At 46.2% G+C, this 27,989-nt stretch overlaps 1 protein-coding gene across 2 annotated transcripts; it reads right to left on the bottom strand.

Annotated features, from left to right (window-relative positions):
- Positions 1-28: 28 nt before the first annotated feature.
- sdc4 (syndecan 4) lies at positions 29-16,341 on the bottom strand. 2 transcript variants are annotated; one of them, XM_076746273.1, is made up of 5 exons: positions 16,065-16,341; positions 4,043-4,283; positions 3,904-3,947; positions 3,541-3,733; positions 29-3,388 (listed from the first exon to the last, which is right to left on the bottom strand). In XM_076746273.1, exons 1-5 carry the CDS (start codon positions 16,116-16,118, stop codon positions 3,237-3,239), a joined length of 684 nt encoding a protein of 227 aa, XP_076602388.1. In that variant the 5' UTR covers positions 16,119-16,341; the 3' UTR covers positions 29-3,236. The 2 variants fall into 2 exon arrangements, with proteins under 2 accessions (XP_076602388.1, XP_076602378.1); XM_076746263.1 differs by having other exon boundaries at positions 4,043-4,286; positions 16,065-16,250.
- Between the last annotated feature and the right edge of the window lie 11,648 nt (positions 16,342-27,989).

Genomic DNA, 27,989 nt, shown 5'->3' with positions numbered 1-27,989 from the left:
GAAAACAAATGGACAAAGACGGCGCTTTGAAATGTTAATGTGCATAAAAATAGCTTTATTTCCAATAATAAATCAGAACCTGCATGCAGAAACCAATGATTCATTGGCTTCTCCACTCCAATGGTGATTCACATGTGGTGTTTGTGACATTAAGCAGCAGAACATTCGATTCTCTCCCATGTTCACTGAGCAGACCTGGAGCTGACGACCACCTGAGACGCTTTTAACCTTTTTTCTCCAGCCTGGAAAAATTTCAGTCCCCGGAAAAAGACATATTTAAACAGATAATGTCAAATCTAATCGGAGTGACTCTTCTGAGGTCGAGGTCAGCTGATACCCGCCGACACCCTTCAAACAAGTATCAGTATTTTCTTGATTGTTTTGTTTCTTGGGAGGTAACGACCTTCAACCAGCGTCCAGGCGTTTCAGTGACTGAGCCACTGAGTGCAGGGACCTTGAAAATCCAAATACGTGGTAGCTAATTTATCAGGCTTCATTTCGGCTACAAAGAAATGATTCAAAAAGCAAAAGTGAAGCAGCTCGGGCCGGTAATGAGCCCAGGTCTGCTGCTGACGACATGGCTCATCAGCACAACATCCCCTGAACAACGAGATGAACACCAAGCAATCCTTCTACAGACACAAACACAACAAAAACATAAATACAAAAGCAAAAAAAGTCTAAAAAGATAATAGAAACTCTTACAAAATAAAAAGTTCCAAAACTATTTGCCTCTGAAAATCTCAAACTAGTGTATATAAAACTTTTAAAATCACATATACAACAGCTTAAAAAGGGGGAAACACCCCAACCTGAAAGAAGGCAATAAAATAATTTGACAGTTAAATTAATACCAAAAAAAAAGGGAACAAGTTGATCTACTGAGGAAAAACCCACGATGAGAGGAGGCGAGTTAGTATTAGCATTGGTAGTATCAAAACAGTCTTTTACATTTACAGTAAATCACAAGAACGTTACTGCTGGAAAAACAACAACAAAACAGGAAAAACAATTTGGCATTTAAATATTTGGTAGATATTTCTTGTTGCCAGGATGTGGCTAAGTACCAAGCTAACCTTTTTTTCAGTTTTTTATGTTTATGTGGCGACTATGTACAAATCCTTGGTAGATCAGTGTGTGCTGCTGTGTTCAGCTACGAAATGTGAGCATCAGAGCGGTTCGCCGTGGCTTCAGTGAGTGCTCGTAGACCCCGTCATGAAAATCTAAACTAACCACAAACTGTTGGCGTAGCTTATTGAGAAAGCACCGACCCCACGACTAAAAAAACAACAGAAAGTACTGAGACTACCAGTTTCTCCGATCACAGAGCTTAAACGTTTCACTGGAGCTGTGAATTTAAAGGTTAACGAGGAAGCGTGCACGAGCCTCCGCCGTCAGCCTCGGAAAACAGGCCGAGCTAAAGGGAAAGTTCCACATTTTGGGAAACACGCTTCTTTACTCTCCGAGGATCGACGCCGTCCGCTGCATCAATCAAACAAACGAGATCATCTCGGCTAATTGGTGAGCTTAAAGCAGGACTCAGGTCACATACGTGTCATAGTTTAAACTCAATTTTTAAAGTTGTGACTTTGGCACTTTGTGACATAAACGTGCCTGAAAGTGAATGTAATTGAAAGTGTTACATGTAGTGTTATATTGTCTCTGTGCTTTAACTCTCACAGGGTCAAATCAAAAACCTTATGCTAAGCTAAGCTAAGCTAAGCTAAGCTAAGCTAAGCTAGCTGCAGCTTCATATTTCTCAGACATGAGAGTGGAAAGCTTGTTTCCCAACATGTGGAACCTCCTTTGAGCTCGAATGTTACTGTGAAAGAGGGTCAGCAGCTGCAGCTGAGGCGGCGTTGAACCTTCGCTCGCCTCACACGACCGTGTGTGTGTGTGTGTGTGTGTGTGTGTGAGGAATGTAGGTGTGTCACCTTGTAGGAGCATGTTGGTTTGACTCCAGTCGAGTTCACCATAATAACAGAAAAACAAACCCTGGAGGCACAGCGGTAATTATTATAGTGGTACAACATCTTCCAGGCTTTTGAAGTACTCTCCAAACAGGCAGCAAAACACAACACTTTGCAATGCAAGTGTGTGTGTGTTTGAGTGTGTGTGTGTGTGTGTGTGTGACCTGGGTCATGCAGTATTTGCAAATTCTTCTCCCAGATTAGTTTAGCTTACTTATCTGGCGCTACGTGCCAGACTGATGAGGAGACACAGAAACACAGCAGGAGGTGTGCAGAAAAAGTCTTTTCAGGTTGTTTTAATGAACTCTGCTGCAGCTGAAGGTCACAGGACACCAAGCGGAGGCCTGACAGCGTGTGATCGGCACTTTGTGCAGACGAAAACAGGCAGAAACAGTGATTTGCAAATACTTCTTGACCCTTGTTTGACTGTCTCTTCTCTCACTGTGATTTAGAACAGCGTGAGGATAAAAATTCACGAATATTTCAATTATTAACGTCAGTTCTAACGGATGACACAGCAGAAAGCCGCACAGCATTACACAGTGACGCATGATGTTTCCAATCCAAATCAATTTGAACAACGAACTCAATTCTTTCCCATCGTGAAGGGATCTTTAATAGAAAAAACTCAAATCTCTCTGCGTTACAAGGAGCCGTTTTTTAAAAAAATCTAATAAAAATGTTCACATAAAAGTCATTTGCTACAGCGACGTGAGAAGCTTCAGTCCAAGAGACGGTTCAGAGGACGAGGAGGAGGACAGGAGGAGGACGAGGAGGAGGACAGCAGAGCGGGAGAATAAATAACTGGACTCTAAACGTGTAGCAAACATCATTGCACAGTGTTAGTGTTTTAACTGAAGGCGGGGAAAGGAAGAGGGAGGCGAGGAGACGGAGGAGTCCAACGTCCTCCACGTCCTCCGCGTCCTCGCTTCTGCTGTTTTTCTCTTGACATGGGGACAAAATAATAGAAACACCAGGTGATCGCCGTGTACCGCAGCTGAAAGAGGCTGCTCCAAAGCCTCTGATTGGTTAAGAGAGCACCAATAATATGAGCAGACATCAGGTAGGAGGAGTCAGTCGTCGATTGTGTCGTCGGGGCGTCTCTCCTGATTCGTTATCGAGCGTCACTCCGCTGAAGAAAAGTGAGGAGGAGGAGGTATGGTGATGAGGATGATGATGATGAGGCACTGCTCGGGTTTCAGGGATCGGGGAGTGAGGTGTGTGTTTGTGTGTGTGGCGGTGGGGGAGGGGGGAGGAGGTCAGGGTCTATGCGTAGATCTCTGTGGTGGGGGCTTTCTTGTAGATGGGCTTCTTCCCCAGATCGTAGCTGCCCTCGTCCTTCTTCTTCATGCGGTAGATGAGGAGGAGGATGAGGAGGACGGCGAACATCAGGCCGACGGCGCCGCCCGCGATCAGAGCTGGAAGAGAAGAGGGAGAGCGAGGTGAGACAATGAGGATCAGGACCAGGCGGATCCGGTCACACCTGAGAGGGTTTACATCAGCCAACATAAACCTGATCACACGCGCGGCCACCCAAAACCAGTACGACCAGTTTCAGACTCCCACTGACCTGCCAGGACCTCCGTCTTGTTGAAGATGCTGTCCTCGCTGGCGTGGGACATGAGGACGTTGGACGGGTGCTCCTCGCCGGCCTCGTTCCTCAGCAGAGGGATTTCATTGCTGTTCCTGATGACGTCCACCTCGTTGACGGTCGGCCGCACCGGACGCTCCAGCTCCGGGATCTTGTTGTCGTTCACGTCGGGCTGAGGAAGACGAGGAGTTTGAAAACAGGTCAATGAACTGAACCCTGAGCTTCAACTCAAATACACACAGTGAGAAAGACTTTGATTCAAAGAGCAAAGAAAAGCTCTGACGGCACTGAATGTCGACTGCAGTTCAGTCGGTCAAACCTCAAAATCTGGACGTTTCTCACCTTGACGGACGGCTTGGACTCTCTTCCAGGCGACGCCGTTGTTGCTGTGGAGAGAAGAGTTTTCATTTGATTGTTTTGTCTAAAGATTCGTGAAGAATGTCTCCGCAGCTAAAAGACTTTAATCTGTGTAAAGACCGACCTCCGTCACCAGATCCGGAGAACTCCTCGTACTCGTCCTCGTCGTCGTACAGCGTGTCGGTGTAGTAATCGGTGTCGCCGCCGTCGTCTTCGTCGTACATGTCGTTCTCGTCTTCGTCGTCCGTGAAGCCGAAGTCGGAGCCGTTCGGGGCGTCTCCCGATGACTCCAGGTTGTCACGGTGTGTCAACATGGCGACCGCCTTCGTGGTCTTCATGGGCATCCATGTCTCCGTCTCCCTCACCTGCTGGGACACCAGAGACAGAGTTGACGGGGTTAGAGGGATCACCAAAGTCATGACCATGCATCTTCTGAGCGCCGTGGATCTACGCTCTGAAATTCATGGAAACCCAAACAGTCACTCGCTGACATATTTAGTTCTGGACTAAAGCGGCGGAGCAAACGATGCCTCCCCACGATCGCGTTGGAGAGTTCCTCTGCTCCACCAGCCTTAATAACTGGTAACCGGTCCCCACCTGGAGGTGAAACCACAGGTGAAACCACAGGTGAGACAACAGTCTGCGGTCCTGATCAGCTGCTCAGAGACGCCATCATCTGAATCGCTTTCCAGCTTCAGAGGAAATGATTTCAATTCTTTACCTCAGTGCCGCTGTCAGATATGATGATGGGAAATAAAGACGACCTTTCAGTGACCATGAATCTACACAACGTGAAAAAGATCTGAGAGAACCACGTTTTGTCCGACCAACAGTCCACAAATATTCAGCTTACGATGAAAGTGAAACACGTGAAAACACAAATGTTTCCACCTGAAATGAATGATTAATGAATCAATTAAAAAAGGTTCCACATTTACTAATAACTCAAATAATTGTTAGTTACATCACGAGGGGGGCTTCTCTGAAGCTGCTCAGGGCGCCGCCGTCAGCATGAGGCTGGACGTGACGAGGACGCATCAGCCTCCTTTAATCACATTACAACACTTAATTTCATTGACCATTTGCTCAGTAAGCAGCGTGAATGGGATTAACACACACACACACACACACACACACACCTCCATCAGCCTAATTACACACACACAGTTAATCAGCCACACTAAGCAGAGGGACGGGGAGGTGAAGCGAGGTGAGAAAAGCTGAACAGCAGGTCTCAAACGAGCAGAGCAGCTTCAAAGTCTTTCTGATGTCCAAGGTTTTTTGTCCACACTGAAACGTCCACCTGAACACCTCACACACATCGATCTACCTCAAAGTGCGACAGCAATCGCACAATTCTGGGGGTTTTGGGCTATTGGACAGACAAAACAAGACATCTGAAGACATCAGCTTGAGCTCTCTGAACTTGTTTTTGACTGTTTGTTGATCCATTGATTGAAATAAATGAGCGACGGATGAAGTCATGAAAACAATCATTAGCTGAGTCCACGTGATCTGGAGACCGGACGGATCCCGTGTGGACAGACAGACTGACGACTCGCCGGGCGAAGGAAGACGAGGATCGAGCTGGAAACAAGCCCAGGCGTCCCACCACACACACACACACACACACACACACACACACACACACACAGTCCTCCTCATAATCACTTCCATCTGAGTCTTGTCGGGTCTTAATTTGAAGGGTTAGCTGGCGGCTAAGCCTGCCGACGGCCTCTCACCATTATGTGTGTGTGTTCTCAAATACTTGGCAGAGTAACGCTGTGTGTTTGAAGGTAACCCCCCCCCCCTTTAAAAAGCAGCCGATATGACTGAAGGGAGGGGAGGGGATGCCCCATTGTAGCTTCAAACGGGGGGGGGGTACTTTCCTGTGATTCCTCAAACAAGGTGGGCTCTCGTTCCATCTGTGTTTCCTGTGTTTCCTCAACGTGAATATGTGGACAGATTTTTTCATCCAATCACAGTTCAGAGTTTTTTCAGATGACTTGAGCTGCACCTCCATGTCCTGGCAACTATAGGAGGAACCCCAAAGGTACAAGGACCCCCGGCTGGGGATCAGGGCTCCATTATGTCCTCATTTAAACCCTCTGCATGGACACAGGGGAGCCCTGATCCCGTGTGTGTGTGTGTGTGTGTGTGTGTGTGTGTGTGTGTGTGTGTGTGTGTGTGTGTGTGTGTGGGGGGGGTAAATCCTTAAAATGGTGACTGCTGGCTCTTCATTTCCTCGCTGCCATTCACATGCAGTCGGCTGCTGCTGCGTGCTGGAACAAGCCCACTGACTCACATTATAGGAATCGGGCTCATTCACATGATAATAAGGACTCGATGGCCGACGCAGTGCGGCTCGTTCTGCCGCCATCGTGACTCATGTTCATTCAAACGCTGACACTCAGGCGTGTTTGACACCGTGTGACGCCTCTTCCAGTCAGCTTTCGGCTACGAGCCATGAGGAGGGAACTTCCCTAAAATCTGTAACTTCGACTGTTGCATAACGCGTTAATTTACAGCTCTGTCACTTCTGAATCATTTCTTACTGGTTTCTATGGAAGTTCGATAGATTGATCTTTATCATTTGTGAGTGATTTGGAGGAAATTTGAGAGAAACGATCCTTTTTATTCAAGTACATAAACCATATATTCCTTATGTGTTCTGCTTCGTTGTTTTAAAACCCAAAGTACCACCTGAGTATTGGAGGTCTTCAGCTTCAACACCCATATGTCAATGAACCCTTTCCTCCTGGCTGCCCCTGACCTTTAAAACCCCCCACCATGAAATGTGGACATCCATTTGTGTCCCGCAGAGATGTGCTAAAAGACACTCCACCATTTGCAGCCCAGTGTGCTCTAAAACAACAGCGCGGCGTCTTCCAGGACGACTGAAACGTGTCCCAACAGGCCTCGTTTACTCAGCAGAGGAACGAAGATCACAGGCTGAAGGATTTCTGCCACCGAGTTCACGATCAGACGAGGGGTATTCCATCTTTACTATGTTCTCCAAGGAAGCAAAGCCAGGGTGGGATCCAGGCCAAGTCCTGGTCTGTCTGACAAAAACAAGCTAATGTGGAGCAGCACGGCGGCCGAGCAGGAAGCGTTTCAGCCGACGTGCATCCATTTTACACCAGCCGGCATCTAAACCAGCACAGACCAGAGGAGAGACGGGAGAGAGCGTCCTGGACTGTGGTTACGGAAACAAGTCAACATGGAAATCAGCTCTCACGCCGATTTTACTAAGACTGAACGAGTCCATCATGGCTGCCTGCCGCCGAGCGCTGCACTGCTGTGAACTACAGTAAATGTAATCAATCAGGAATCGATCCAATTGATCAGAAGTGACATCAGAAAACTCCCTGTTGAACTCTACAAAAGCTCTAAATTCACTCACTGGACGTGTAACCAGACACCGACATTATCCGCCAGCATCGGTGCCACATGGAGTCCCAGAGCAGAGACGGTCACGCCCTCATATTAAAGCCCATGTGTTGACGACAAACAGCCTGAACGGCCCCGGTGTGGTTCAGAGGAGGTGAAGCCAACGTCCTGGGACAGAACATGCAGTTCTTCACCACACGGACGCTCTCAACACACATTTCCAAGACTGTGGAGATCCTAAAAGCTCATGATTACCAGCCCTGCTAACCACTGTTTTCAGCAGAAACCAGAGTCTGTCCATTAGGCGCTGAAATATCGTGTCATTAAAGCAAAATCTAAATCTTATTTCACAGCAAACCTCTTGGCTAAATGTTGGTCGACCGCATTGTTTGTCAGCCATTTTAAAAGCCACTCACGAGCCAAACAGATCACCATTTTGTCCTCCCGTCAGTGATTCACGGCCTCATTTATTCCGCCTAATGTGCAACAGCTGATAAGCAGCCGGATGTGGATTAAAGCCAAAGCAAAGATTTCCAGCCAACCCGATGGATTTAATGGAGAGAGGTGGAAAATGATATTTCTGCCGGTGGTAGTCAAACAGTCCGTGTTCAGCACGTCATCCAGATTTGCGCCACAACAAGCAGAAACAAAGGATCACACTGTTTGCAAAGCACGAAGGATCAGTTGGTAAAAACAGATTTATTTTATTTCTGTCTGCATCTCATCATCCCGGCTCGCACAGACTCGTCAGTTAATGTCTGATACGAGCTCACGTCCCTTCGTCTCAGAGCTGCACAAAGCCTTCCCTTGTTTCATGAAAGCCTCTTAATTGCAGAGCTCATTTGGACTCGCTGCGTCAAAGCCAAACACCCACAAGTCTGCAGGCTGAGGCCGTCCACCACGTGACTGGACCAGGTCCCGGCCGACTGACTGAACCCAGGAAACGAGGGAGAACGCTAACAGATCCACTTTAACAGCTCTGCTGTCGAGTCATTCCCCAACCACAGACCACTGTCTCTTTCTCCTCAAACAGAAAACACATCTAAGAGCAGAGACAAGTTCAGATTACAGATGACAAATGGGAAAAGCAGCTAATTGTCAGAAAAAGAAGCTGGAACGAGAGAAAGTTTGGCCTAAAAACAACTGATTAGAAATAAAACTGCAGATTAAGTTGAACTCATCTGTTTGGCTTCGTTCATAAATACGTTTACTGTCGGTCACTGCAGGCAATCAACACTTTTTATTCGCTGATGAGTCGAAATGTTTCCTCTCCGGCTTCCTGAGGTCTTGTCACACACTTCACCCTCAGTCGAGCCTCTTGTCCCATCATGTCCTTGCATCTCGTCTCAGCATGGAGGTCCTAAAAACTTTCCAGATCCCCCCAATTGTCCACGGCGACTGAAAGGCAGTCCGTCAAGACGCCCGCCACCCAGCCTTTGGGCCTGTCCCTTCTATTGACCCCAAACAATGCCGGTGGACTCCTCAAGAGCATATCAATGACCAAGGTAACCGTGGCTAAGCCTCCAGCAGCCTCCCTTCATTAAACTGGGGAAACAATCCCTCCATCTGCCGACACAGAGAGAGGCATCTGGTCCATTCACACGGCGGCGTGGAGGAGGTTCAGAGTATGAAAAGACAGAAAAGACACACCAGCACGCAGGAATGTGCTTCCTTACTCTTTGACATGTCCAACGTCTCTTGACCTTTTCAAGAGAAGCCAATTATTGTTGTTTTTGAACCTTCCTCCTCTTTCATTTGATACCTGCAGATTAACTCAGGAGCGTAAATAAAGTCAGCTGGACGATAAGGTTCAAAATCTGCCTTCACCTCCTGTCCTCTCTCCTCCCTGTCCTCCTCTGCCTCCCCACATGTCACTCCCTCCATTTCCCATCCTGTTTTTCCAGCTTCTCCCCCTCCCCCTCCGGCTGCTGGGGATACTTGAACCGGCAGGATTTGCACCGTGTATTGTGTCGCCTGATCTACTTGTAAGATGCACTTCTGACCCCTGACGTAACACACACACACGCGCACACACACACACACACACACACACTTAGGTGACATGGACCGTGACAGACTCACTTCAGGAGCTCAAGGCCTGACGTTTACGGTATCCAGAGGGCCTTGTAAGGACTGATCTGGGGTCACTGCTTGGTAGAAATCATAAAGGTGATCTTGCAGGTTTGGAGCTCGTGTTTTCTTCAGATCAGCAGCTGCACGAGGCACACACACACACACACACACACACACACACCTACCTACACCCGATCTACAGCGGGAGCTCCACCTACCAGCTCCATGTGAGACTCTATGGCAGACACCAGCAGGGCCGACGCTAACGGCGTGCAGGTGGATGCTGGGCGTTACTACACGCTGAATCGTGGCTGTTCTTTCTTTATCACAACCATTAATACTGCTGTACTGAACTCTGACAATGAACCGGACCGCCTGCTTTCTGTTGGACTCTGGCTCTTTCCAGACTGCTGCAGATGACCGAGGCTGAGCAGACGGGCCAGCTGTGCAGCAGACAGTGTTGATTCAGTCTCTGATGAGCCTAACTGAGTTTTGATGAGCGCCTCCTGAGGGAATGTCCCCGGCCTTATCGTAATGGCCTTTATTGGTCATTTCCTCCCACAGATGAGGCCATCCTGCCACGTCGATTGGATGATTCTCCGTTATTACCAAATCCACGACCGATGGACGAATAAGCCGAAAGCCTGCAGCGAGTCAAAGTGAAGCCACGCCGCTCCAATGTCCTCCCTACTCGACCGGCTCTTTGATGTGACTCCCTGAGGCGAGCGTATCGCCGCTCAGATCAGAGACATTACAGTCCAGCAGACCAAATGTGAGCTACCGAGGAGTTATTATCAGCTCAAAGATCCACTCCAGGCTCCAAATGACAGGAAATAATAAGAAAAAGCCTGGAAAACAGGAAATATCCATCTGAGACGAGCGTTTAATAAAAGCCTGAAATCCTGAAAAGAAGCATGAATATGAATAATGGCTGTAAACAAGTGACTTGTTTAGAGCTTCCAGTGTTTTTGGACATGTGAGAATGTCCCTTCATTCACAGGCTAAGATCAGTCACAAAGACTCATTCATGTCCAACAGGAGATGCTTAAATCGACTCTTTATCCTGCGTAGTTGAGGATCGGCCCAATTTCCAGCTCGTAATACCAGAGAGCGACCTTCACTCCAGCTTCGTTAAAAACATGAAAGGCTCATTTGTGTGTTTGTTGGTTATTTAGAACAGTTTCCTAAACACCGTGAACAAGTCTGCATTTTTTCACACTGATGAGCAGCAGCCATGTTTAATCGCACTCCATCCGGACTCGTGTCTTCATGTCGGTGCTTAATGTTAAACGAGTCGCAGTATGAATAACTGGCGTCAGACTCAAATGGAGATAACAGAAACTCGTTTGGTGTGAACTTCTGGTACTGATCAACCTGCTGAGGACACGGCTCTGCGCTCTGACGTCCACCCGCACAAAGACGAAACGATCAGCGTGCTCATATCAGGCAGTCTGGAGCTCTGTGCGCTGAGGAATGCCTCGGTCCACCACCACATTCCTGTCTCCTCCGCTGTGGAGCCGAGGGACACGCCGAGGCCTCTATGGACAGAACCACGAGGACCGTCCTCAGTTCTGCTGCGACGTCCTGCAGCGATGCCGTTAAAAGCAGGCCGCGGCGCTGCGTCTCGTAGCCCCACCCTCGTACTCATATGCACAATGTATGTTAAAGGAGTCTGGGTTTGGGGGGGGGGTCAAGTGTAGACAGCACAGCATGGGCCCCCGTGCAGTCAAGGGGTGAACATTTCACACACCTCCCTGTGATGTCTGACGGGCAGCAGCAACAGACCTGCGTGAGCTGGAAAACCATCAGCGACACGCCGTTTCTACAAACTACACTTCTTCTTCATGCAAAGAAAAGACAGCGACATCAGCCATGCACACACACTCACACACGCACACTCACACTCACTCACACAAGCGCACGCGCACACACACCCACACACAAACACAAGCGCGTGCGCGCACGTGCACACACACACACCACATCAAAGAGGTACTGTATTATTGAGACGTTTGTCAGGAAGGATTTCTGAGTAAGGGGAAGCCCCCATACCACCCAAAAGCACCTATGATCTGCAGTGTGTGTGTTGCACTGTACGGTACACTGTAAGGCTGAAGAAGAAATCAGGTCAACTTAGATTTGTTGACGGGAAATCGATTTCCAGAGAACATCTAGAGAAATATAAAGAAACAACACGTTTCCCCTCCGTGGAAAGGCTGCAGAAAGCAGCAGAATAAAACAGGCTGAACTGAGATGAAACGTCCCGTCAGCAGCAAATAAACGACCAAAATCAACAACTAATGGTTCCAAAGGTACCAGTCTGCCTCAGTGTGAGACACACACACACACACACACACACACACACACACACACCTCGGTGTGAGTGACGTTTAAGCAGAAACTTTAATTACAGTCTATAACGATGTTTTCCACTTCACTGAGCGTTTCGTCTCCTGGATGTTCAAAAACGCCCGAGAGTTCGTTCAAAAACAAAAGATCTTTAATTTACTGTCACTTCTTTAATAAGTCACTTCTTAATTTTCTGTTAAACATTGTCCAGGTTTATGTAGAACACATGAAAACAGGTCACGCTCGTCTGAGACTGTTTCTGTTAATGTGTGAAGGTCTCCTGAAAGAGTCACATCCTGTCACATCACAGCGAGAGACATTAAGTCCACATTATTGGGATGTCTGATTTGGCTGCCCTGCCTTCGGGTGGAGCTTTTTGATTATTGCATTTCATGCTCACGCCCTCCAGTTTTCAAGTCAGATACATCTGTTCTGCTCTGGGAAAAAAGCTCTGAGTGCATCGGCGCGGCGGTGGCTTCAGGCCTGGAACAGCCATCTGTCAGAGTACGACAGGGCGTCCTGGGACAGCGAGGCGGGGGCTGCAGGGCCGACATCAAACGGCCTCACCCCAGGCCCAATGGAAACACAGCGAGGCTCATGTTCCATGTTCTTCCACGGCCCTCTGTGTTTTACTGGTCGGCCACAAAGCCACAGCAGCTTTTCTTTTCAAGAAAGGGGAGGTGGCGGTGGAGAGCGGCGGCGTGTTAAGCTTCACGTTTCCCAGGCTGTCGCTGTAAATAAGACGGCGCTGCTGGTCACTTTCTTCTCTGATGAAAGAAAATACGCTCATAAAAACACCTGTAAGGCTGAAATGACTCGTTAATCAACGGGTCCAGAGAGACGGTGATGCTGTCAGAGAGTAAATGCGGGGACGTGAAAGGGTTGAAATGTGTGTGCACAGGAGGTTTGATAAAGTTCGGTTCAAAGGACTAATGCAAAGAATCAATCAGCAGCAGGCCTTCACGTCCACGCTGAGTTTAAACAGAGCGCGGCTTCAGGAAAAGAGGCAGAAAGGCTGGATGAAAGTGATATAAGCAGAACAGGAGGGGTGTTCGGCTCCTGCCCTAAATGTATTCATATAGTTCAAGTTACGACTGCCAGAATATGTAGTGGTTGAAAGGGGTGGGGGCAGAGGGGCGGGTGGGGGGAACCAGATTCTCGACCGCTCTCCATCACAGGCAGGAAGGACAAAAACCTCCTCTCTCTGTGCCAACATTCCTCGGCCCAAAAGGGATTTTATAGACCAGCGGACAGCAATGCAGGAACCATTATTACATCCTAGTGATACTATTTATCATGCCCCCCCCCCCCCCCCCTCCCTGCATTCTTTTGAGCAGGCAGGCTTTCAGAGCACCCCATCATGCAAAACAGACAAAAAACACTGGCTCATTCTGGTGCAAATGATTGGGAGCCAAATGCAAAACCAGTGACGTTCCAACAAGATGTAACAAATGGAACCAGGCCCAAAGCTCCAAAGGCAACAAGCTGAGGTTTGGTGGCGCAACACGGATTAACTCCCTGGTTCACCGCAGCAACTGCCACCACGAGCAGGTTTGGTGAACGAAGGTGGTCTGACGTCGCTAATCAAAATGAAAACCACAGAGAGACTGAGGGCAGCCTCTCAGCCTCTGTACTTATCTCCCTCCTTCACCTTCAGCGATACTCCGTCATGGTGGACTTGTGTTGCCATACATGGGCAGAAACTGCTGAGGTCAATGGAAAAAAGGCACGAATTTGTTTGGCCTGGTCTATTTTGGACAAACTGATAAAACCGTAAAGGAGGCCCGAGTGCGGCCGCTGCTCAGCGTGTCTGAAAGAAAGAGAAACGGTCGACCGCGGCACTGAAAGACTTTTAGTAAACGAAACAGTAACTTCCCACAATTAGAGCGTTATTAGTCTCTTGGCAGGCAGCTGATTAAAAAGCCAACTCCTGATAAAAAAACATTCCAATCATGCCAGTGCTTCCAAAAAGCCCTTTCTGCATTCAGAGCATGCTCCATTGTCAGGTAGCAGAACATTGTTATCGATTAGCTGGGAACGCCAAACCCACATGCCAATAATGACCTCGGTGGGTAGAAAGAAGAAAAGGCTGCGGGGAGGTGGAGGGGAGGATTGTCATCGCTCAGAGGCTAAGTATCCATCAAAGGAAAGTGCAGGAGAAAAGCCGCCGAGGCCTACCCAAGAATGACAAGTGACCACAGAGCCAGCGAGGGAGAGGAGGAACGAGCGAGGAGACGCACTGACGGTGCTTCACGAGGCTGAAATGTGGAGCTCGGTTAAGGTGAAGATGACAGAAAGAGCACATTCTGGTGGGAAAGCTGTAGGTGTATCCACGCTAGGCTAGGCTAGAGGAAAGGAGCGTCCCCTGTGAAAAGGCCCCAGGGCCCTATTGAGATCCCTCCAAGTGTGCAAAATCCCCAAGAGGGCCGGTCAAGGTCACCAAAGGTCACATTCCAGAGGGGAAACCAAAGAAGAAGAAGAAGAAGAAGAGTGAGGAGGAGGCAGTGGGGCGACGGCGAGACGGGCCGAGCGAGCAGAAGCTACATGGCTCTGAGGAATGTGGCAGGTTGTAAAGGAGAGGTGGATCTGACAGCGGCCTGGGGGGACACCAAGTCCAGCTCTGCGGTCCAGGATTGGGGTCCTCAGTGGTTCCGGCTCCTCACAGAGTCACAACACGTCACAGAGCAGCAGGTGACGTTCACGTCTATGAAAGCTTTTTAATCTATTATTCAGGCCTCCACCCTGCAAGGAGGTAAAGTCACTGTGCTACTGCCATTCACACCATTTGTACTGACCAACTGGGCTGACTGGGGGGGGGGGGGTGCATGTGTTGTGTTTGTGTGTGGGTGGCATCCAAACAGCCTGTTTTAGCACTCCAGCACACACAATAAGAAGACAGCTCACAAAAGGCGTATAATGAGAGGTTAGACATAAATGACAGCCTCCTCGCTGGAACCACTGGTCTGTTCATCAACCAGAAATAATGTTTTAGAGGAAAATATACTCATTCCTGCACAATGCTCACCGTGCAAAGACAAGCAATAAAAGCCACAAAGCCATCACCTTGATATCAAGTTTTTTACTGCATAATAAACGTCTGTCAGGCTGTAAACGTTTATGTGTTCAGTTCTGCACGCAGGGACACGAATTCAGGCCCGAACACACAACAAACTCAGCTAAATTTAAAGCTGCACGAAAGGTACAAAGTACAGCTACTGACCAAATGTGTCTGCGAAATAAACCAGACTAATGCATAATCCCTATTCACACACACACACACACACACACACACACACACACACACACACACCCCTTGGGTCAAAGCATGTCATTCAGGTGTTTGAATAACCTGTATTGGATGAATAGTTAAGGAAGCAGCCGAATAAAGGTGTCAACCACATGCAGAACAACAGTCTGAAAGCTGGAGAAGAACACTGCGACGCCCCCACAGGCACGAGCTTTACAATGCAAACGAAATCCAAACAGATCAATCAGGACAGGTCACACCCTGAAAATACCTGCAGCACACAAGTTAGCAAACCTCACCTGGAGAGCCTGCAGCCACAGAAAAGTCAGCCACAGCGAGGCTCCCCAGCACAAACCTGCAGGCATGAAATCAACCTTTGGCTTTCCGCAAACCGCCAGCCATAGTGGGGCGTTCACTGACAAATGGAAATCAACACGTCTGATTTTAGATGCCAACAGAAGAATAACTCATTTAGGGTCTTTGCACGATTGAAAATTAAGAAGTTGTCAATTTCTGCACCAGCAGTCTTATGGAGAAAAAAAGCCACTAAAACAACAGCACATGGGGGTCTGCTGACTAACTAACCTACAGTCTGATCGGGGGAGGGGGCGGCGGCTAAATCTCAGCTTTCTTTTAATTGATCACAGAGCCATTCGTGTAAAAACAAAAGAGCTGGTCGAGCCATCAGGGGCAGGAAAAGTGACTTGAGTGAGTCCAGACACCCCCCACCTGGGCCCCATACTGGAAAATGGCAGCAGGCTGTCGATGCCCCAACCACCGCTCACTCACTGGAAGCTAGCAGTGAAGCTAGCAGGCTAACAACACCGCGGCTCTGTGAACCATCTCATCGATCAACTGTGCTCACAACCAAACTGTTCTGAGTTCAGATGAGACGAAACAAATCGATCAACCGTTCCGCGAAAACGGTCCCGTTAAATCACAGCTGCGCGAGATGCGTTCAGGGCCAGTCCCCAACCGTAAACCAGCAGCTTCGTTAGCTAACGCCGCCGCCGCGACCGACGACAAAAGTTGTCAGAGTTGTACCGTAAATCAAACCGCTGTCAGAAATGTTCGTAGGACAACTTACCGACTCTGAGAAAACGGAGGCAGATAAAATCAACACGAGGCAGAGGGCGAGCATGTTGTCCTTTCAGCTCAAACTTTCAAAGAAGTCTTGAAAGAAAAGTTGCGTTGAACGTCGGTTTCGCGGCGGTTTCACACTAAACCAGAGCGGTGAGTGAGTGTCTTCAGGCAGTTTTCTGTCCCAGTATAATCCCAACACACACGCAGGTTAGAAACTGTCCACCTTTACACCTTCTCTGTCTCTCCTGTCTCTGTTCTCTCCGATCCGGTTCGTCTTCACTGAGGCTTCACGGTTCATCCGCTCTAAATATTTCGGACGCACTAACTCTCCCCCAACTCTCCTCCAATCAGCGACGAGCTGTGACGTCGCGCTCCCTACCTTCTCCACAATTTACGGTAAAAGTCCGTCACATTCAACAGGTTGGCCCGCCCCTTGACAACCAAAGCGTCAAGTTGCCCGGATGTGGCTAAGACAAAACACCGACGGGGCTTCGAAATAAAAGCATAAACCAATTTACGGAAGTTCAACGATTGTCAACGCAGCGTTTAAGTGTTACTTAGCACGTTGTTCATTATAAACATTTGAGAAGTACAAAAAGTCGTCTCAGAATACATGTGGGCATAATATGATGCCCAGTTTTGAATATCTGACACAGTTTTGTTCTGTTTAATTATAGCAGTTGGCGACACGGGGGCATTGGAGATGTTATGGTCATATATCTAGTCTCTATATTCATTTTTTATTAAATCCAATTAATATTTTTATTTGGTCTTTAGTTATTGTATTTCGATGTTTTCTTTTTGTGATCTATCGGTCTGTACATCTGGCTTCAAAAAGGTATGTGGCATACAGAAAACAGCACACTCGGTATGAAAAGTATGGAAGTTCACAGACATCATCTCAGTGGTTTATTTCAGAAAAGTCTCCTTACAGCGGACATCTGTTATTGTTTGTCTTCATTGATGACCTGATAAGAAGCTAATAATGGATCATTTATAACATTCCGTTTGCCAATAAGCAGCAGGGTGTGTTCTCCCACAGTGTGAGGTTTCCCCACAGGATAATCTTGAGTTAATAGTGAGTAATAGTTTTTGACAACATTGTGGGTGTCCATAAACTTTTAACCCTTACATGGATGTATATGTAAATGCCATACTTCAGCCAACAGCCCGCACTGGTCAGTGGAGTCAAAGTATTAGAAACCTGACTAGTCTCTATAGTCATTTACGTTAAATACCACAGAAGTTATAAAGCAGGAAGTAACGTAAACACCAACAGTCCTCTGAATGTTTTAACATGAGCATGAAGTCATCTGGTTTCAGCATGTCGGGCTTTGTTTGTGGAAACGGGAAGTCGGCTGCCTGCAGGCTTCTCTGCTGCTTCATGGAAATTCTTCGAGTGACGACATCTTCCGGTAAAAGTCCTCTCTCTGTCCGTGTTTTCCCCTCTTTCGCTTTCCTCCCTCCTTTCCTCCCTCCCTCCTCTTTCCACCCCCCTCCTCTTTCCTCCCTCCTTTCCTCCCTCCTCCTCTTTCCTCCCTCCTTCTCTCTCCAGGCTTTACGGCGTTCCCGTTTCCACATGATTTCACTTTATCTTGGAAACATCAGTCACTCTTTTCATTTTCCACGTTACTTTACGACGATGTTGCCTCATCGATGTTTTCACTTTTCCTGGGTCTGTTGATGAAACCAGCTGCTGTGAAGTTTTGTGAATACTCAATAGGTGGAGGTTATGAGTGTACGTTAGAGTGAGAGTACACCCTTCACTCAAGTAAAAGTACTGTAAGAACACTCTGCTACAAGTAAAAGTCATGCATTGAAGATGTTATTGAAGTTTAAGTATGTGAGTATAATCCGGAAAATGTACTTTAAGTATTGAAAGTTAAAGTACTCAGTGCAGTAAAGTGTCCCCTGAGTCTGTTGTCCTCTTGTCTCTGGTCTTTAGATCATTGTGTCTCTGTGTCTGCTGTCCTCTTGTCTCTGGTCTCTGTAGATCATTGTGTCTCTGTGTCTGCTGTCCTCTTGTCTCTGGTCTCTGTAGATCAGTGTGTCTCTGTGTCTGCTGTCCTCTTGTCTCTGGTCTCTGTAGATCAGTGTGTCTCTGTGTCTGTTGTCCTCTTGTCTCTGGTCTCTGTAGATCATGGTGTCTCCTCATTCATGTCTCAGCAGGATGTTCCTGTTGGAGTTGGTTGAGGTGGAGCTCATTTTAACTCCAACTAATGATTCTTTTCATTCTGGATCAATCTGCTGATCATTTCCTCCATCAATCGATCGATCGTTTGCTTTGGAAACATTGTGAAAATAGTGAGAAATGTGGTCACAATGAGCTCAAAGTGACGCCTTCACCATGTTTGTTTGGTCCAAACAGTCCAAAGCTCCACATGATTCCAAACACATTCAGATCATTGAGATCATTGAGAGGAAAAGCAGCAAATCAAACGTGAGAAGATCGAACATCAGATGATCCCACAGGACAAATGATTTAAAAACCAGTTAACTTTCTGCTACTTGACTAATTGTTCCATCTGTGCTGTTTATAACAAAACATTTAAGAAATAAATAAAGACGTGTCTTTAATACACATACACACGTTGCTTTTCATCCATTGCCTCCATGATTCACTTCAGTTTTAATGAAATTCGTCTCATTATTCTAATCAATATTTGATCCTTTATTTCAGGAGGCATTACACCGAATGATATAAAGAAAACAAAATCTGGACTCATAGAAATTCAACATCCTGAGACGATTAACAGCACAGAAAAACAGACAACAGGATGGTTTGTTTCTTCTTCCCTTTTCTTCCAGGTGAATTACTGAAGAATTTCAGGTCTCTAAAATCACTTTTCAGATGAGCTCGTCAAACCGGCGGACGCATCAACCAGTGACGAGGTCTTCCATTTGGATTAAAAGGTCACAAAGCAAACATGTGTGTCGGTTATTCAGTGATACACATCCACAGTGAGTACACAGTAATACAGTACACCTACACACACACACACACACACACACACACACACACACACACACAGGATCATAACGTGGGGATTTTCTGCTCTTTCATGTATCTTTGCTGTGTCATTAAACACCAGAGGATGGAGTAACACAAAGATAACACACACACACACACACACACACACACACACACACACACACACATGCACGCACGCACACACACACACACACACACACACACACACACACACACACAGATAAAAGATAAGGTGAATCTAAAAAAACCCCAGACAAAGACATATTGTCTGTGTGTGTGTGTGTGTGTGTGTGTGTGTGTGTGTGTGTGTGTGTGAATGGCTCTTTGTATTTACATTTGCTTTAAATGTTCACAGCCAGCAGAGTCACATGCTGGTTACACACATGAAGGCAAATTAAGTGTCAGTATCACTGAGCATGTGTACTGTGTGTACTGTGTGTACTGCGTGTACTGTGTGTACTGCGTGTACTGTGCAGTGGTGGAAGAAGTGCTCAGATCTTTTTTTTAGAAATGTTTTATACATAAAGCATTCATTGAAGGTGACCTTCCTTCAGCCACCTAAAACATGCTTTACCTGATGTTTGAGGTTGTTAGCATTAGCAGGATAGCTAGCATGATGGCTCAGTGGTTAGCACTTATTCATTCTTGATTAATTAATGTGTTCATCTCTTTAATGTTGCAGCTGGTTAAGGTGGAGCAAAGTTGAGCACTCTGCAAACTGCTTAATCTGTGATCATAGGCTACATCATAATTTACTGAGGATTAGATTTTGTGTTGTTAATGATCTGAATTTGTGGAGGATTTAGTCACTAAAACTTTAGGAATACAGAGTAGTGAAAAGTACATGATTACACAATAGTAATCATGTACTTTTGATATAACAGTGCAGTACTTCCCTCCAACATGTAGAAGTGAAAGATAACATAAAATGGAAACTCTCAAGTACAAGTAAAATTGTACTTGAGCACAGTACTTGATTAATGTACTTAGTTACTCTCCACCACAGGTATTGTTTGTATGTGTGTGCTTCTTGGTTGTTATATTTAGCAGCTGAAGTTAAACGAGGTCACGTCATGAAGGAACTGTTGCTGGTGTGTTGTTTGTGCTCCAAAGAGGAAGTAGGAGTTTCCAGCTGCTGCTTTAACTCACCTGGCTGCCCACACCTGCTCACCTCAGGTGTGCAGAAGCAGAGGACTTTCCCCAGTCGCACTGTTTTATATAACAAACCTTTACAAAGGACAACATCCTTCGTGTGAGTTATGGCTGGCTTTGTTGATGAGTTAGAAATCAGGTATGTTGGCGTACCAGGCTAAATGAAAGAGCCCTGCACACCATCACAGCCGTTTCCAATTACTGATCAGACGTCTCAGGTTGAAGCTGGATGGAGCGACAGAACTGCTGCTGCTGTAACGTTCAGTGTTCCATGACGTCACAAAACTCTGGACCAATGAGAACTAGAACACGCTGTCCTGCAGCAGAACTGACGGACGACGAAGAGAAAGTTAATCAAGGTGTAAACACACATAATCAATGAAGGAAACCTGTGGTTGACTGGGCTCTCTGCTCGTGCTCGACAACTTAAAGTCCCACATGAACAAATGTGTAAGTGACAAAAGTGGCTCTCAGTTAGCAAACTGTAATATGAAAGACCTCGTTGGGTCAGTTTATTATTTTTATTTTTTCAAAACAAAAGATATATAGTGCTTCACATTAAAAGCATTAAACATCCAACAAGCAGGACGTAAACAGCAAAACTGAATTTACAAAACATCAGTTTCAGAAAGTGAGGGAGTAAAAGTGAGTACAGTGTTCACAAATTAATATCCAACTGCTTCCTCTGCCATGAAAGGCCTGGTTTATGGTTTTTCTGAACAATATGAGCCATGGAGCAGCAGGTGGAGCAGCAGGTGGAGCAGCGGGTGCGACAAACGTGATTCTGAGCTGTCAGATTAAAGAATATTTTCAATGTTTCTCTGGTGGAGGCAGTTTGTTGTACCCAGAAAGTAATAACTACCTGAGTATGACTAAACCCTGAAAGGGAACATCAGCACGCGAGGGAAAGTGTTTGTTTTTGTAATAAAGGTCTCATGATACCACAGAGAAGTGAAATCCAGCTGCATCAGCTCATCAGCTCAAAGGCCGAAAACCACAAAGTTACGCTCAAAATAAATGTTCATATTTCCACTGAAAGTCATGATCAGTGTTGAAACGGGAACTGAAAGTGTTCATCCAGACGGGGATTTCACTTCTGTACATGTTTAGAAAGAACGAAGGTTAAATCAAAAGAACAGAAGTGAAGAAGGTGGCGAGAGGAACGACCAGAGCGAGTAACAGGAACTGAATCACGAGGGCTGGAATCATCAGAACTGGAGCCCAAGAATAAACATTTATGACTCAAAGAAAGATCAGGGAGAGTTTTATCAGGTGGCTGATCGCAGCGTTTCAGTTTGGTCTGAGCGGAATCTCCAGTGTGAGCAAACACGAAGGCGTGAGGCCGCACAGCTGCTTTGAGCTCAATGCAAGCAACTTCATTCATTTCACTCAAAGCTGCAAATGCGAAGCTCGTGGTGGCGCTAGAGGACGAGTCAGATCAGTGAATGTCTGTACAAGATGACGTGCAAATCCAGCGAGGAGATGATGAGGCGTTTCACAGGGTTCGTGAAAACTTCGAGCGACTGGTGGTTCCAGAGGAAAAGTCACGTGAGTCTGTAGGATTCGTCCTCAGGAGACCACGAATGCACGTACACAACTTCACGGCAGTCCATATGAAAGCAGCTGAGATCTTCCAGTCCGGACGCTGCTCGCATGGCTAAAAAGAAACTGCTAATTCTGAAAGTGTTAAAGCGTCATGAGCTGCGAAGGTTGACTCAGGAGTGCCGTGCTGACAAGGATGAGAGGGCAGGTTTTACAAGACGCAGCTTTACAAAGCTATAAACTGGAAATAAAAGCTCAGTGACACCACAGAAGAAGAGTGACCTCTGAACCGCAGCCAGAGACCACGAGCCTGAAGACCACGAGCCTGAAGACCACGAGCCTGAAGACCATGAGGTGCACTTTAAAGTTTGAAAGCAGCTCTTTTAGTTGAATTTTATCCCTTTTTCAGACTGAGTCATATCAAACATGTGACTCAACACCGAGACTTGTCGTGGTTTCACGTCACGCTGAAAAAAAAAAGCCTCGGTCAGAGTAAAATGGACTCACCGAATGATGAGGAGCTGCGGCAGAACTCCACTTTAAAGCCTCAAACTGTTCAGTCTGAGGTCTGTTTGTGTGTTAACGTGCAGCAGGGCTGGTTTTGCTGATGTGTCAGCGCCCCCTGCTGATCTACAGGGACACAACAAGTATGCTCAGATGAGCTGAGGATGAAACTTTTGACTATTTATTTATGTAAAACATTATTATTCTCGTCATTAATATTATCATTATGTCATGACAGTTTCATATTATACCCAATCAAAAGCATTTTGCACACATACCAGTCCATGTATAACTATATATCCCACATACGCTGTGTTGACTGTGTTGATTGGGATTTTTAGATAATTGGTTTTGCATTATATGACATTTATGCACACTGGTTTTCTGTGAATAGCGTTGATGATTTGTTATCTGTATATTCTGATTTTTTTAAATTAATTTTACCTTTATCATGTTTCGTCGTCTGTATATATTTTTTCTAGTCATAACTTGTTCTTGTCCACCTGATTGATCTTGTCTTGCTGTAATTTTCATTCAAAGCATCAATGCAGCAGTGTCTAAATACTCCACTGCAAGTAAAAAAGCTTCAGCAAACTTTTATTTTGTTGAATTAATCTGATCTTAAACTAAATGCTGCTGAGATAGAAAAGCAGAGTTTGATCAGTTTCTGTGTTTGATCAGTTTGGAGGTGAGATGAGTTCAGCAGCTGCTCAGAGGGACGGAGGAGGACACGGTGTTGTCCTCAGACTCATTTCAGAGACGCCCTCTCTGCCTGCAGGTGGCGCTCTGCTCTCACATTCGCAGCCGTGTGCCTGTCGGACACAGCAAACACAGCCCGGCCCTCAGAGGAGGTGAAGCTGCTGTGTGTCTCAGCTGGTTTCACAGATGATCTGATGTTATAAAAATATCTGTAAACTAGTCCAAAACCAAATCAATTGATCATTTCAGTCCAAGTCCAGTGCAGACCTCAAACATCATGTGTGTTGTTATTTGTTCTTTTAACAGAAAAATGAGGTTTTTGTCTTTCTTTTTATTCTGTTCCACAGTTTTATTTCATTACATCCTGCAGCGTTGAAGAAAACATGTTCTTATGAAACAAAAACAGACAAAAAGAGCTTTGAAAATCAAAATGTCAAAAACCAAAATAACCCCAATAAAAGTGTTAATGTGAAAATCAAAATGATGCAATAACATTTCATAATAACGACTTACGTTTTAATAATTTATCACCTTATCATTAATGCTCATAAAACAATTACAATTTGACAAAATGTTCTTTTGGTTTTAACCGTCAGAGAATTTGACTTCATGTGTTTCTTCCTTTTTTAAGTCCACCTTTTTATTTTTGTGTATTTTATTATTTAATGATTTGGGGCTCAGATATTCTTCCTTTTCTGTGACTTTACATCTTCAAGCTCCTCTCTTTGATTCTTATTATCATGATGTGACACTGAAGAAATAATGAAGTCAGGAGCTGTGAGGACTTTTCTTTCTGTAGTATGACAGCAGGACACTGTGGGCTCCTGGTCTGAGACAGCAGGCTGGATTTCCTGTGAGATTTCCTGTTTGTTGATCGATAATCAATCTAAATCTAACTGCAAGTCAATTGTAATGACTAGAAAAGCCACATTTTGATGATCTTTTCCATAAAGAATCTACTTAGAAAGTCCTGCAAAGCGGATTTGTGCACAACATGAAGAATAGAAAAGTATTTATTATTCTGAGAGGTGGGATTAAATGGAAATCAGCCTACTCTGTTTTTAGGGTTGCATACTAGTACTGGTAATCAAAACATAGTAATTGTACTCATCAGAGTATTTGTGGTAGTAGATGTCCTCAGTAATATGAACTGGACAGCTGAAGCAGCAGCGGTCGTGATGGTGGTATAAATACAGCAGTCGGAGTACAAGCTTTACATTTCTAACTTTACTCAGCATTTTTTAAAGGAATACTTAAGGTAGTAATTAACTCTTAATTAACAGCTCAACAGGTAACCTTGTTGTTACTTTTAACCCGCGGAGTCATTAAATGTCTGTGTAAGTGCAGCTCTGCAGGCTCGCCCTCGGACCCTGAGTGTGAACACATGCAGACAGATGTAAACTTCAGCCAGTCCTGCGTAACTCAACCCCGAAGTTTGCCAGAACAGATCCATCATCATTTACGTCCCACTGAGCGCTGTTTGTCCCGCCGGCTCCCCGCCTGCTGAAGGTCAGAGCATAAGAGACTGTTTAGTGGCTCTGAGCTGCGTATGAAAGGCCGGCCTTGACCGCCAGAGCGAGGGGCTGAGAGGAAATGAGCGTGAAATGAATGTCACATTGAAATCAAAGGCAGGGAAGATAAATGGGAGAGGTGGTTGGAAATCACCTGGACCGGGGGCGAGAGAGACACACAGAGAGCGATGGACGGAGGGACGGAGGGACGGACGGACGGACGGACGGACGGACGGATGGATGGAGGGAGGAGTAATTATTAGTGATTGAGCAGCTTCCCCTCGTGTTTCATTAGGAGTGGGCCGCTCACACACAATCTCCTCTCTGTTGGGCCGTGCCAGAGCCCGGCAACTCCGGTTTATTTGACCATCTGAAATCTTAACAGTTAATACCTGTATATTTCCAGCATAATATTGTCTCTGGCCAAGATTGCCAGAAAACGTATCCCCGTGAAAATAAACGGCTGCGCTCGCCTGCCAGGTAACACAAGGGCCATGTGCTGAGAAAGGAGGGAGGGGGGTCAGACAGGTGAGGTGAAGAGAGCATGAACAAGACAGCAGGAGAAGAGCAGCGAGGTGAAATGTGGGCTGAAAGGTGAGTATTTAAAAGGCCAAAATTACCTTTAATACTGCAGGATGTGTGGACGCTGCCAGGGTTACCGATCAGAGCTGATTACCTCGACACATGCGAGAGCTCCGGCTTTGGAAACTCACAAAAAACGCTGTCCAGAGATGCAAAATAAATGTTATGTTCAGGAAGTTAAGTCTGACTTTTTGATATTAACACAAACATCAGGCCTTTGATCACTCCTACGCCCCATGAAGACACTCAGTGTTGTAGCAGTGCTAACAAAATAGCTTCATAGTTGGCTGTAGTCAAGTTTCCTTCTAAGTGAAGGACAGATTTTAACAAACTTTCCTGAAAATCTGCAGAGAGAAATGCAAATGAATGCTAACGAGCTAATTCCCCCGATGCTGCTTTTAAAACAGCAAAGAAGAAGAAGAGGACACAACGAGATGACGTCATTCAATGATCTGCAGTCAAAGCTGAAACGATGGACGACACTTCTGTTAGCTTTATGTATGAGTGTGAGGAAGGCTACAGCCTCCTCATCCTCCACTCAGATCTGATGTCTTCAGCGTTTCACTGGAAGCGACGAGCGACGCTGACGTCACGTGTTTCATGTACGTCAGCGTTTGTCTCCAGCGCAGTTTGTTACGTTTTGTTTTTATCGATATTTTTCCTCCTCAACATTTCAACTTGTGAGGTTTTTTATTCTCCAGGACCAGTAGCTTGATGTTTTACATATAAGTTCTTTATGCTAAGAGTCTTTATGCTAAGCTAAGCTAACCAGCTGCCGGAGGTATTGCTTCATGTTTACTGTGCAGACAGAGCGGTGTTGACCCGCTCATGTTTGTGACTGTATAAGAAAGCAAACGTATTTCCCAGATTGTCAAAGTGTTCCTTTAAATGACGACCTCGGCAGTCTTTACTCGAGCAGCGCTTCACCGGCGCTGGCCTCACTAATCCTCTGTGAAAACACAGAAACACCTGCACACACGCTGCCATTCTTCATCATCGTGTTACCGAGCTCCGCCCGCCTGCACTCGCCTCCACATTTCCACAGTGCGTCAAAGGAAAGGGGAGCCGCGGAAGGTGATAGGCTACAATCATCATCATCACCATCATCATCATCATCAGAAAGCGCACACACATGCGGGGAGGTGTTTACACACACAGTTTATCAGGAGCCAGAGTGGGTTTTTCTTTTCCCCCGGGCTGGCAGGCTGCAGGGAGGAGGAGAGCTAAAAGTCAACATTTCCAGGGTGAAGGTAAATGACGGCGCTGCAGCCTCAAACCACAGGCACGTTAAGCAAACACCTGTGGCTCAGGTGGAAAAGCAAGGCCTCTCTGGCCGACAGAAGGGCCTCTTTCTCCCAGGATCAACCCTCTCAGCATATGGCCACTTGACACTACGGGAGCTTAAGGGTGAAAGCTGTCATTTTATTGGCCAATGGCGGGACAGACTTTCAACCCTCTGATGTCTGAAGTGGAAGAATCTGCAGAAACCGCTCGTCACTGTGGAGCTTTAACGAAGGATTTCATATTAAATGTCGATGATGTTTTCTCCAGTTGTCACCTTATAAAGCAGAAGCTCTTTTTAAAAAGTGTCGCTGCTGCACTTTTGTTGTTGTGATGTCCACAGCAGTCAGTGTACTCAGCGAGTCACATTTATCCTATAATGTCTCATGTTTGTTGCACCTGCAGGTTGTGAAACCTCCACCTTGATAATAATAAAGGTACAGGATGCTGCCTTGAGGACGGCCTGTGGAGTAAGTACACTACTGCAGTAACTGTACTTCCACCTGTGGCCTGTAGCTGTACCCGTCCCTTCAGCAGCTGAGATCCAGGTCGTGTCAGTTTGGCCAAACATATATATATATGTGAGATATGCTCACAAATAGGAGCGTTCATGTTCCCAGGAGACACATTTTGACCTTTTACACTGTGCCAAGCAACACGTGTTCTGCTGATCCCCAGAGACTGAGGTGATTCAGGTCCTGGGAGGTCTGCAGCAGGAGCAGCAGGACTACGAAGACACAGAGACTAAAGTTAGTCTCAGTAGTAAGTCGCAAAGAGTTAAATACAAGGCAGCAGCACAGAAACACCAACCGGCCAACGAGAGTCTGATCCGGCAGAGTCTTTGCAGGAGGCTTGATTACAGGATGAGATGCAGCTGGTGGCGCTCTGCTCCGGCGTCAGCACACCTGCCTCCACTCAGACAATCACACAGGCAGAGAGACCTGCGTCCACCGTGTCTCCGATGTGTCCAGCTGACCGCTTGTGTTCAGCTTTCATTACTGCCAGCGGACCCTCTGCTCGAAGGTCAAAGGGCCTCATGCACAGATATTAAGCGTTGCCAGATTTGTTTCACACAGCTAACAGACAGCAAAAAAATGCTGATGTGTTCTTGTTCCTGCTACGTCCTTGGAAAGACGTCTTCTTGCCATTAGCTTCAACACTACAAATAATATGTGGTCAAATTCATTTAACTCAGGCCTATTTTTCCTTCAATCAATCAGTTTTTACTGTCACCAAAGGAGGAAATCTGGTTTAAGCTCCTCTTTAACACAAAAGAAAAACTTGTATCTGTGTGAAATGATGAACTTTTGGTGGAGATGGTCTTCAGACCTCTTTAGCAGCTGAAGGTTTTTGTGTCCTGAAGAGTTTTTGTTCCAAAATATCTCATAATTTGTCAGATTTGATGGTTGAGCTCCTACAACCCGAGAATCCATCCTGTCAGACCTGACGTTTGGCGCTTGTGGCCGAACTGCAGTCGTTTGGACCAATCAGATCCCCTGAGGAACTTCTGGTGGGTGTGGTTTAGGTGTGTCACACATGTCAAGACACTGAACCAAAACCTCTGATTTCACCTGCTAAGAAAAAAGCTAACAATGTGATTTGTGTGTGTGTTTTTGTGGACAAAAGTCTTTATTTGACTCCAGTGTGATTAATTTATTGTTTAAAT

Source organism: Chaetodon auriga, chromosome 2, assembly GCF_051107435.1.
Source record: "Chaetodon auriga isolate fChaAug3 chromosome 2, fChaAug3.hap1, whole genome shotgun sequence".
In the NCBI taxonomy this organism is placed as follows: Eukaryota; Metazoa; Chordata; class Actinopteri; order Chaetodontiformes; family Chaetodontidae; genus Chaetodon; species Chaetodon auriga.
This window is presented reverse-complemented; position numbering and strand designations above follow the sequence as displayed.

Coding starts and splice junctions, on each gene's coding strand:
- sdc4 (XM_076746263.1), bottom strand. CDS start 16,118: ATGCTCGCCCTCTGCCTCGTGTTGATTTTATCTGCCTCCGTTTTCTCA. Junction 3,734..3,903: donor AGTCCAAGCCGTCCGTCAAG/GTGAGAAACGTC, acceptor CGTCTTCCTCAG/CCCGACGTGAACGACAACAA. Junction 3,389..3,540: donor CAAGACGGAGGTCCTGGCAG/GTCAGTGGGAGT, acceptor CTTCTCTTCCAG/CTCTGATCGCGGGCGGCGCC.